At 46.7% G+C, this 11,384-nt stretch overlaps 1 protein-coding gene across 1 annotated transcript in view; it reads left to right on the forward strand.

Annotated features, from left to right (window-relative positions):
* The window catches only part of Fntb (farnesyltransferase, CAAX box, beta), a 97,906-nt gene that overhangs the window by 69,522 nt on the left and 17,000 nt on the right, over nt 1–11,384 (forward strand). Inside the window, exons 8-9 of the mRNA XM_031357669.1 lie at nt 6,064–6,193; nt 7,560–7,692. Coding sequence (XP_031213529.1) covers nt 6,064–6,193; nt 7,560–7,692 — 263 coding nt within the window. The remainder of the gene's footprint in view (nt 1–6,063; nt 6,194–7,559; nt 7,693–11,384) is intronic.

The following is an 11,384-nucleotide window of genomic DNA, read 5'->3' on the forward strand; positions in this document are numbered from 1 at the left end:
ACAACAACAACAAAAAAAAAAAACAAAAAAAAAACCACTACCTGTTCTTCCAGAGGACCAGGGTTCAATCCCAGCAACACCATAGTAGCTCACAGCTGTATGTAACTTGATTTTTTAGGGGATTCAATTCCCTCTAATGGCTTCCATGGACATGTGGTATGCATGTAGTGTACAGGCATGCATGTTAGACAAACACCCATACATGTAGAATAAAATAATCAAGTAAAGATTTAAAAGCCTGTATGTAGGTCCTTTCAGCATGTGAGTATCTTGAAATAGACATGTCTCATTTTCCTGGGTGTTCGTGTATTGAATAGCTTTAGATGGTGTCCTAGACTTGATGGTTGGCGTATTGTAGACAATGGATTCTGCTAGATTGCTTCAAAGATGTTTTTGTTTTTAGCAGACAAGCCTCTTAGTCAGACTCACACTGTAAACTTCAAACAGTGCTCTGCCCTGCCGTGCGTGGGTGGCGGCTCAGATCTCAGATCGGTTTTGATTCCAAGCTGCTTGGTTTGCCCAGTGTATGTGCTTTCAAAGTAGAAACTTAAGCTGAATTTGGGTTTTTCCATCTCTGACTCTCCTGCTTGTCCTCACTTTCTAGTAGCCTGTTTCTTCCTGCTAAAGATGGTGGCTTTCTGTTAGATCTAGCTGCCCCGCCCTACCCTAAGACCCAGGCTGCTACTGCCACCACTATCTACTATGGGCTGTCCCCTGGGCAAACCAAAAGGAAAAAAGAAAAGAAAGACAGGGTTGTATAGAAGGGGACCAGCTCTCTGCAGTTGTTGGCTCTAAGTTTTAATGCCACACTGAACAACTCCCTGTGCCTTTCCTTAGTCAGCCAGGCCTTGGAGATGTTCTGCACTGTGTAGGAGTGTCCAGCCCAGTCTTCAAGAGGACTCACTAGCAGGACACTCGCTGAACATGGGGATCTGACTGAACCAGTCCATTTACACCTAGCTTGTGCCTTAGACACGTTATTTCGTTTCTTTGTGTCAAAGGATGGTGTGTTAAATGGTGTACACATCTGGAACACACCCGATTCAAGGGAGTTAGCCTGTGTTGGTAACCATAGTGCCTGCCAGCGTGCCAAGCCATCAAGATGCTTAGTTGAGAATCTTTGTTGACGTTGTTTGGAAACTTCCTGATGATGAGTCTTGGTGTGGATCGGTTTCCCTGTGTAGTAGGCACTCAGCAAGGCTCTCATTTGGAAGCACACGTTTCAGGACCAAGAAATCACATTGCAGTATTTCTTTAGCAACTTCTTTTTTAAATTTTCTTATTTATTTATTTATTTATTTATTATACTTACACTGTATATTACTTATACTTACACTTACTTATCTTCAGATGCACCAGAAGAGGACGTCAGATCTCATTACAGGTGGTTGTGAGCCACCATGTAGTTGCTGGGATTTGAACTCATGACCTCTGGAAGAACAACAGTCAGTGCTCTTAACACCTGAGCCATCTCTCCAGCCCTATTTTTATTTTTGAAACAAGGTCTCAGTGTGAACCCAAGGCTGATGGGTACTGTCAGCCATCTTGCCTTAGTTTCCTGAGTGTTAGGATTATAGGCATATGCCAACATAATACAGCATGCTCCTTTCACAGCATCTTTTACACAAGTATTAACCTCACCTTAAAAGACTTTTATCTAGTTTGTTCTTAGACATTTTGTACATATTTATAGTGCATCCTGACTACTGTCACCCACCCTCTTCTATACCTCCCATCCCCACCCTCTCTTATTTCCCCCCCACACACACCTATTCCCCACCCTTTCTCTAAGTCCCTTTCCCATATTCATGTCGTTTTGTTTTGTGACTCAGTGAGTTTTCCCAGAGTTGTCTGTGTGCCCACAGCTTTGGGGATATCCACTGGAGCTGGGTGGGCTCCTCAGTAGGTAGCTCAAGACAATGCTTGTTCCCCACCCCCACCCCCCGAATCCATCAGTAGCTAGTAGTTCAGTTTGGAGGGGTAGGGCCTGCTAAGCTCCTCTCCAACACCCATAGCGTAGCATTGGCAGGCCCAGTCCGCGCAGGTCCTGTGAGATCATGACTGCAGGGGCTGTGCCTGCCTCTCAGCACTTCACAGCCCTTTCCAGCCCCCTCAGATGATCTCTGAACTGGAGAGGGGCGGCATCCATGTCCTGTCAAAGAATGAGTGCTCCACACGTCACCTTGGTCAGCCATACGTGTTGGCGTTCACCACCATTAACCAAGACCTAGTGTTTTTTAAAGCCCACTGAGGGTCTGTTCTCTACCTCGTAGCTTCTTCTCGTGTTTTCCAAGAGCTTTCCTTACCATTTACCCTCTCAGCCTTCTGCTGTTTTATTCTCCAGTCTTATTTTTAATTTTCCCGAGTTTGTTTTTTTCCCCTGAATAACTTATTTGTATATTCTCTGCTGCTCTGCTCTGCCATCTTTGTAACTTCCTTCACACGACGGGCTGCAGAGATGGCTCAACAGCTAAGAGCCCTGGCTGCTCTTTGAGACTCTGGGCTCACATAGCCGCTCACAACCTCCTATAATTCCAGTTCCAGGGGATCTGACTCCCTTTTCTGGCCTCCACGGGGACTGCACATGGTATACAAGCATACATGCAGGCAAAACATTTATACACACACAAAAAATAAATAAACCTTTAAAGCGTAAAAATAAGATGCAACTTTAAGTACTTTTCTTCTATGCCCAGCTTGTCCCCTCTACCTTGCCTTCGAGGCTGGGTCTCTCTTCCATATGGAGATGCACTCCTGTATCTGGTGCTTAGCCACTCTGTTCATGCTGCCTCTGCTAGGAAAGGCTGATGAGAGCCTGCACCTACCCTGAGCTAAGACCATGCTGGTTTTCAGTGTCTGAAGGGCTTTGTTCTTGAGCTTTCAAATTCCTGCCTAGGGTGTGAAGCTTGTAGGCTTCTTATGAATTACAAGTAGGGAAAAGGTGAGGTGTTGGTGCTGTGTGATGGCCTCCCACCCATCCCTCCTGCTTTCTGCTGTGGAAGCTGGGATTCAGCACCCTCCTCCCTTTTGGTAGAAGTGTGGGTTTTAGAGATAGATAGATGATTGATTGATTGATAGACAGACAGGGAGAGAGACAGAGGGAGACATAGAGGCAGAGGGAGACAGAGTGGGGGGGTAGGGGAGAGGAGAGGAGAAGAGAGGAGAGGAGAGGAGAGGAGAAAAGAGAGAAACAGAGAAAGAGGGAGAGAGTAGAGACTGGGCCTGGCCTGAGGTTTTGAAACTTCAAAGCTTACCCTCTATGACATACCTACTCTAACCAGGCTCCTAATCCTTCTCAAATAGTGCCACATCCTGGTGACTAAACATTCAAATATTTGAGCCTATGGGGGCCATTTTTATTTAAACCACCACAATAATCAAACATGTTCTTTCTCTTGGCTGTTGCTGCTTCCCTTCCACCGTAACAGCCAAGAGGAAAGTTTCTCTAACACCGGTTAGGTGCTGTTAGTCTCTGAAGGTTTTCTAACCACCATTGAGGTGTTCTTAGCCTCTACTTGTCATTCAGCTTGTGGGATTTTGCTCTTGCTAGCCTGTGCTCATGTTGTGTCCTGCTGTCTTTATCCTGGCTGTTTATGCATTTAAATCCTCTTGTTTCTGTTTTATTGGGCTTTGTGTTGTTCATTATGTGTGTTTGTGGGTGTGGGTGTGTTGAAGACAGGGTCTTGGGCAGTCCAAGCTGGGTTTGAACTTGCTATATGGTTGAGGCTGGCATGAACTCTGATTCTCTTCCATCTATCAGTGCTGGGATTACAGGAATGTGTCACCATGGTCATCTCCTAAGAGTCTTATTAACTGAAGAAAAGCAAGGTGCAGAGAGGGTGTATCATATGCTCCTATATGTATAAAAACCAAGGGAAGGAAAGCAGGACACATGTCTGTAGTGTATGTGTGTGGTGTGTGTTCTTGTAGTGTGTGTATGTGTGTAGTGTATATGTATGTGTGCGTATGTAGTATGTGGGTAGGGTGGGGTATGTGTGTATGTAGTATTTGTGTGTACTTTGTGTGTACTGTGTGTATGTATATGTGTATATAGTATGTGGTGTGTGTGTGTGTGTGTGTGTGTGTGTGTGTGTGTGTATAGTATGTGTGATGTGTGTGAAAGAGACACAGAGACAGACCGAGGCACAGAGTCTGATAGGTCATTGCTGGTAATGGGAACTAGGGGTGGAGAATGGGCAGGAAGCTGCTTGGCAGTGTGGGTTCTTTCATACTCTGAGAAGTATAAACTTTGTTACTATTACCTTTTCTTTCTTTTCTTTTCTTTTCTTTTCTTTCTTTTTTTTTTTTGTTTTTTTTGTTTTTTGTTTTTTGGTTTTTTGAGACAGGGTTTCTCTGTGTAGCCCTGGCTGTCCTGGAACTCACTCTGTAGACCAGGCTGGCCTCGAACTCAGAAATCTGCCCGCCTCTACCTCCCAAGTGCTGGGATTAAAAGCGTGCAATGAGTGCTTTCTCTAGTCCAAGTAGGCAAGTGCACCGTCAGTCTAAAATGAGGCTGGTGTTTGGGTGGTGATGGAGGACGAGAGGCAGACAGACAAGAGCAATCTGCTCTGAGCATGCAGCTGCTTTCAGACTCTGCACATGCTTTCCCTGAGCCTGAGTTATCTCAGAAGAAAACCTGTGGGCTCTCCAGACTCCAGGCCTCTATAGGGAGGGGCTTGGAGGTCCTGTCCGCTCCTGGATGAGGGAGGGCCTCTTCACCTGTGCTGTTCCACTGAACAGAGAAGAAGTATGACTTTAGGAAATGCATCGTGATAGTGTTACTTAAAAATATATTTAAGCCGGACAGTGATGGCGCACACCTTTAATCCCAGCACTTGGGAGGCAGAGGCAGGTGGATTTTTGAGTTCCAGGCCAGCCTGGTCTACAGAGTGAGTTCCAGGACAGCCAAGGCTACACAGAGAAACCCTGTCTCAAAAAAAAAAAAAGCAAAAAACAAAAAAACCCCACAACAACAACAACAAAAAAAGAAAATAGCCAGAAATAGCAGCTATTTTTCTATTTTATTCTAATTTGATGATTCTGCTACATATAGTACTTAGCAATTTTTCCCAGTGAGGATTGAGCAGTCCATTCTTATGTGAGTGGGCAGTTTCTAAATTTCTAAGGCCTACTGGTTTTGTTTTCTAGGAAAAGGAATCTTACATTAAGGTAAGGGGCTAGGGAGATAGTTCAGCCTATAAAGTGTTTTGTACAAGCAGGAGGACCTGAACCCAGTACCCAGGTGAAAAGCTAGATATACTTATAATCCCAGCACTGGGGAGGGGGCTTGGGGATCCCTAGGACTCATTGTCAAAGATGTCCTAGCCAAAAGTATGATTCCCCAGGTCCCAGTGAGAGACTCCATCTCTTTTTTGTTTGTTTGTTTGTTTTTGTTTTTGTTTTTTTTAAGACAGGGTTTCTCTGTGTAGCCTTGGCTGTCCTGGAATTCACTCTGTAGACCAGGCTGGCCTCGAACTCAGAAATCCACCTGCCTCTACCTCCCAAATGCTGGGATTAAAGGCGTGAGCAACCACCCTGGCTTTTTTTTTTTCTGAGGTAAATTGTTGCTTTTCTTTTCTTTTTTTTTCTTTTTCTTTTCCTTTCTTTCTTTCTTTCTTTCTTTCTTTCTTTCTTTCTTTCTTTCTTTTTTTTTGTTTTGTTTTGTTTTGTTTTGTTTTTTCGAGACAGGGTTTCTCTGTGTAGCCCTGGCTGTCCTGGAACTCACTCTGTAGACCAGGCTGGCCTCGAACTCAGAAATCCACCTGCCTCTGCTTCCCAAGTGCTGGGATCAAAGGCGTGCGCCACCACCGCCCAGCACCATCTCAAAAAAACCAAAGTGGATAGCCCTCCCGAGGAACAGCATCTAAAGCTGACTTCTAGCCTCCATATGCATATGCACACACATATTACATGCTGCCAAGGTAATAAATCAGCACATTTCTATCCATGGTGCTACCATCTTACGCTTTAATCAGAGCCGACTTATTCTCTGCCACTAGAATATGGACAGGACGCTTGTCCCCATCCCCGCACTCTCCATATCTGCTTCTTTCAATCTCTTAGGTGCCAGAACTGGGAAGGCGGCATTGGCGGGGTGCCAGGGATGGAAGCCCACGGGGGCTACACCTTCTGTGGCTTGGCTGCACTGGTGATCCTCAAGAAGGAACGTTCTCTGAACCTGAAGAGCTTGCTAGTGAGTAGCTGGTGCACCATCCTCTACCAGAGCCTAGGCTTGGTGATGGGACTCGATCTGGTGATGGGAAGGGAGGGCTGAGCTCTAGCCGTGAGCACAGATGAAGCTTCAGGTGTGGTTGCTGGTGTCAGCACGACTGTGAGTCAGCAGGAGCAAACAGCTGCCCTCGGTCTCACCTCCCTTCTCCCCCCTCTCCTCCTGCCTGCTTTGAAGTTTCTCAACAGAACCAGAGTGGACCTGAGTCTTCCACCACCTAGAATGAGCCAGAGTACCTTTGCCCCAAGAATAGCAATGGTCCCCCAGGATTCACTATTATCATGTGTCTTGGAACACATGATAATAGTTCCAAGAGGCTCCTAAGAGGCTCTGAGAAGAGCTTTGAAGCATTTAAGGGCCAAGGGTTTATTACCTGTGAAAATTCCATACCTGCATTCCAGCCAGTTCCCCAAGCAGAGGCTGGGGAATTGCTATTGGGAGGTCTGGGCATCTCTTCTAGACCCCCCAAGCTCTTGGCCAATTTTCAAAAAGCAGTCAGGTTAAAGGAAACCTAGGACATAGAGAGAGAATGCATTCCCCTTGTCTTTTGTGGGGGGTTGGGGGGTGGGGGGTGGTAATTGCTCCCCTGGCTATCATGAAAGCCAAACAGCTACAATAGACCTTGAGCTCTCTCTGAGAGCAGATGCCAGGCCCTCATTGTTGAGCCATTGTGAGCCTTCTAGAGCATTGCTCTTATATTTTGTGGCAGTGTAACAGGCAGCGTTTTGCTCTTATTGTGAGAGAAAGCCTCTCACACAGCATGCTCTATGAAAGTTCTGGAAAATTGATACCAAATGACCAACTTTGTGGATACATTTTACAATATGAATCTCCTTAAGAGATGAAATGTAAAGTCCTGCATTGTCTTAGTCAGGGTTTCTATTGTTGCAATGAAACTCCAGGGCCAAGAAGCAAGTTGGGGAGGAAAGGATTTATTCAGTTTACACTTCTACATTGCTGTTCATCACCAAAGGAAGTCAGGACAGGAGCTCACGAAGGCCAGGAACCTGGAGGCAGGAGCTGATGCAGAGGCCATGGAGGGGTGCTACTCACTAGTTTCCTTCCCTTGACTCATTCATCATGCTGTCTTACAGAACCCAGGAAGGACTACTAGCTCAGGGATGGCACTGTTCACAATGGACCCTCCCCTCTTGATCATTAATTAAGAAAATGCCTTACAGGGCTGGAGAGATGGCTCAGCGGCTAAGAGCACTGACTCTTCCAAAGGTCCTGAGTTCAAGTCCCAGCAACCATATGGTGGCTCACAACCATCTGTAATGGGATCTGATGCCATTGGCTCACACCCGCCTCTCTCTGTGTCCTTTCTCAGCAATGGGTGACCAGCCGGCAGATGCGGTTTGAAGGAGGTTTTCAGGGCCGCTGCAACAAGCTGGTGGATGGCTGCTACTCCTTCTGGCAGGCAGGGCTCCTGCCCCTGCTGCACCGAGCCCTCCATGCTCAAGGTGAGCCCACACTGCTCCTGGGGCTAGAAGAGGACCCCCCTGGTCTGTCACTAACCCAGTGCTGTAGAGGGTACTTGAAAGAAAACTGTGGCTGCCTGGGGTTTTGAGGGCTGGTGTGGAGCCTCCCACCCTTGGGGCTGTCTGAGCAGAATACCATTCAGTTTCCAGGGTTTCAGATTTGTCACTGCTGCCTTGGCCTGCTGGGCCAGGATGACCTTTCCCTGAGCCACTCCCTGTTATGTGAAGGGAGCATCCCCACCCTGCCCCAGGCCCCACAGTGACTGGAGCTGCCATCTCAGCTGGTGTGATGACACAGCCTCCATTGCAGAGTTTGGTCATGTCAGAATGAAACACCCCCTGTACCCGTAGTCAGAATAGTGACAGGAGAGGCAGATCTGAAAGGGGGCAGAGGGCCTGGACCTATGAGAAAGGACTTATCTGCTCTGGCTGAGCACCTGTCAGCCATCAGAAATATGTTATTTTGGGTCAGTAAGATGGCCCAGTGGGTAAAGGCTGCTTCTGCTGGCAAGACTGATGACCTGGGTTCAATCCCGGGAACTCACATGGTGGAACTAGAGAACTGACTCCCAAGAGTTGTCTCACCTCCTCATGTGATCCCCTCCCACGCAAAATAAATAAATAGAATGTTGTTTTGTTTTGTTTTGTTTTTCCTTTTCTTTTTTCTCTTTTTCTTTTTCTTTTTCTTTTTCTTTCTTTTTTTTTTTTAAATGTTTTGACTGCCACTGCTTGCGTCAGTGTTTTTGTTTCGTTTGGCAGAACTGGGGTTGACATTAAGGACCACATGCACGCAAGACAAGTGTCCTGCCGCTGAGCTGTAACCCTCCCCTAGAAGTGTTTCATTTTAAAGTCAGTAAGCTGACCTATGACTGTGCTTCCCTGGGCAGCTAGACTAGAGAAATCCACATTCCTTCCTAAGGGGACACTGCAAAGCATGCAAAACAGCAAAGACTCCAACAGCCCCGTGTCTCAACATCTGCTTCTGTGCTCATTCTTGCCTGTGAGCACCAGGCTCACAGGTGGGAGGGGGAGGCACAGCTACCCTGCTGGCTTCCAGTCTGTTCCTGCGGGGAGATCCCTTGGCCCTGAGCAAGACTTTCCTGTGGACTCAGCTGGGTGACTAATTGCTCAGATGTAAAAGATGAGATTCTTTCCTGTTACCTCCCACACCTAAGCTCCTTTGCCCAGATCTCTGAACCTAAGCTTTAATTCCTTAATCTCATTCAAGTGTCCAGTTGTAGATGCTTCTGATACTGGTTACAAGCACATGGAGGCCCTGCCTTCCCTTCCAGCCTGGGGCCCTAGCATTTAGGCCTCGGAATGCTGAGGTACATAAAGGCCAGCACTCTGGAGTTACCGTGAGTGGGACTGTCGGGAAGTCCCTAGAGCAGCAGTTCTCAGTCTATGGCTTGGGACCCTTTTTGGGGGTCAAATGACCCTATCACAGGGGTCACATATCAGATATCCTGCATATCAGATATTTACATCATGATTCATAACAGTAGCAAAATTACAGTTATGAAGTAGCAACAAAAATAATTTTATGTTGGGGGGGGTCACCACAACATGAGGGGTGCAGCATTAGGAAGGCTGAGACCCGCTGGTCCAGAGACTGACTTTTCTGAAGAAATAAGCTGAGGTTTTGGTGAGCTGGCTTGTAGAGAGCCACAGATGTTGCTTTTTTCCAGAATGTCGGCTCTATTTGCAGCAGCAGAGATTTCCCAAGCATTCACTGTACCACAGTGTTTCACTTATATTTTCTCATCTGATCCCCAAACAGCCCTATGACACCAAGCCCCATGATCCCACTTTGCAGAGAAGGAGGCAAAGTAAACACAGTTAAGGCTTGCTTTATAAACTGACTGCAACTGTAGTGGTTGGCAGGTGACTGCAGCCCTGCTTGCATTACTGCACATGAACACCAACCCCACCCTCCCACATACTGACACAAAACGTTACTCAGCTTGCTTATAACTAAGGTTTAGGTGGGAGTGGTGGGTTACACCTCTAATCTCAGCACTTGGGAGGCAGAGGCAGGCGGATTTCTGAGTTCGAGGCCAGCCTGGTCTACAGAGTGAGTTCCAGAACAGCCAGGACTATAACAGAGAACTCTATTTCAAGAAACAAAACAGAAACAAATGCATGTTAGGGGCCGGGAGAGATGGCTCACTGGCTAAGAGCATGTGCCAGTCTAACAGAAGAGCTGAGTTCTGGTCCCAGCACCCACACTGGTTAGCTTAAACTACTTAAACTCCAACTCCAGGGGACCCTGACTCCTTCTGCCTTCAGCAGGCAGATCTCTGTGAGTTGGAGGCCAGTCTAGTCTACATAGTGAGATCCAGACCATTGAATGCCCTGTTTCTGTCACCCAAGTGCTAGGATCCCAGGCAGCCGCCATGACTGCCCAGAGTTTACATGGCTCTGAGCAGCTGAACTCTGGTCCTCATGCCTGCACTGCAAGTGCTGCATCTACTGCTGCCTCTCTAGGCCGTGTATAGTCTGTGGGTCAGCAGGACAGGGCCACTTTTAGGAACTGACCTTACAAAGTCATCCGTATATTTGAGAGCAGAGTGTCACACCAACTTAGAAGTTCATATGAGTGTGAGCAAAGGCTGAGATGTGAAGCATAGTGCATCTTACAGCACTCTCACCTGCTCATTAAGTAATGCTACAGAGTTATAAAAATGTTCCAGTTCTTACATGAGTGCTAGACAATAACTGTGTACTGTATGATGGAGTTTCTAGAACTCTAGAAGAATATACGTTAAAAAAAAAAGTCTAAGGCTGGGCATGGTGGCACACGCTGTTAGTCTTAGCACTTGGGAGGCAAAGGACACAGGCAATTTAGCCTGCAAGTGGACTGTAAGTAGGTATTTGGTTTTGTAGGGTAGTGTGCAAATATGTCTGTTTAACTCATAAACACACTTAAGGTTTTAGCCCGGAGACTGCACTGTCCGGAGTTCACATGCAGAGATGTTGATTGAGGATGCAGAGGCTCTCAGTACAAACAGATAATATCCACTGAAAGGTGAAGGGTTGCTCAGCCTCGTCACATGCACCCCTTTAAACCCAGCACTCAAGAGGCAGAGGCAGAGTTCAAAGAGAGCCAGGCCTACACAGCCAGCTCCAGGTCAGCCAGGACTGCACCACGAGACCCTCTCCCAACAAACCAGCATGCATGGGTGAATGAAAGACTGGTGGTTACATCAATAACTCTGTACAGAGAGCTCCCCAGGATACAACATAAAGTATAAAAGGCCACAGCTAGGGCAGTCATGTGCATACCAGCTGGTGTCCAGCGGCTTTTCCTGGCCGCATTTCAAAACCCCCAACAATGGATAATATTAAGAGAAGCAAACTATATCCTCTACTGTGCCCTTTAATTTTCTTTTAAAAAATTATATATACTGTTACTTATATTTTAATTTTTAAAAATGATTTGTGAGTGTGTGTGCTTGTGTTTCTGCTTTCGTGTGGCATGCGCATGCCTGTGGGTGTCCCACGGGGCAGAGTCCCTGGGGCTAGAGTTGTAGGTTGTCAGTCACCTGGCCTTGAGCGCTGGAACCAAGCCCATTTCCCTACAAGGGCAGTACTTCCTCTTACCGCCCCCACCCCCAGACATCTCCCCTTTAAAGTAAATGTGTTGAAAAAAAATTTTTTTTTTTTTTTTTTTT

The sequence above is a fragment of the Mastomys coucha genome, unplaced genomic scaffold (genome assembly GCF_008632895.1).
Source record: "Mastomys coucha isolate ucsf_1 unplaced genomic scaffold, UCSF_Mcou_1 pScaffold6, whole genome shotgun sequence".
In the NCBI taxonomy this organism is placed as follows: Eukaryota; Metazoa; Chordata; class Mammalia; order Rodentia; family Muridae; genus Mastomys; species Mastomys coucha.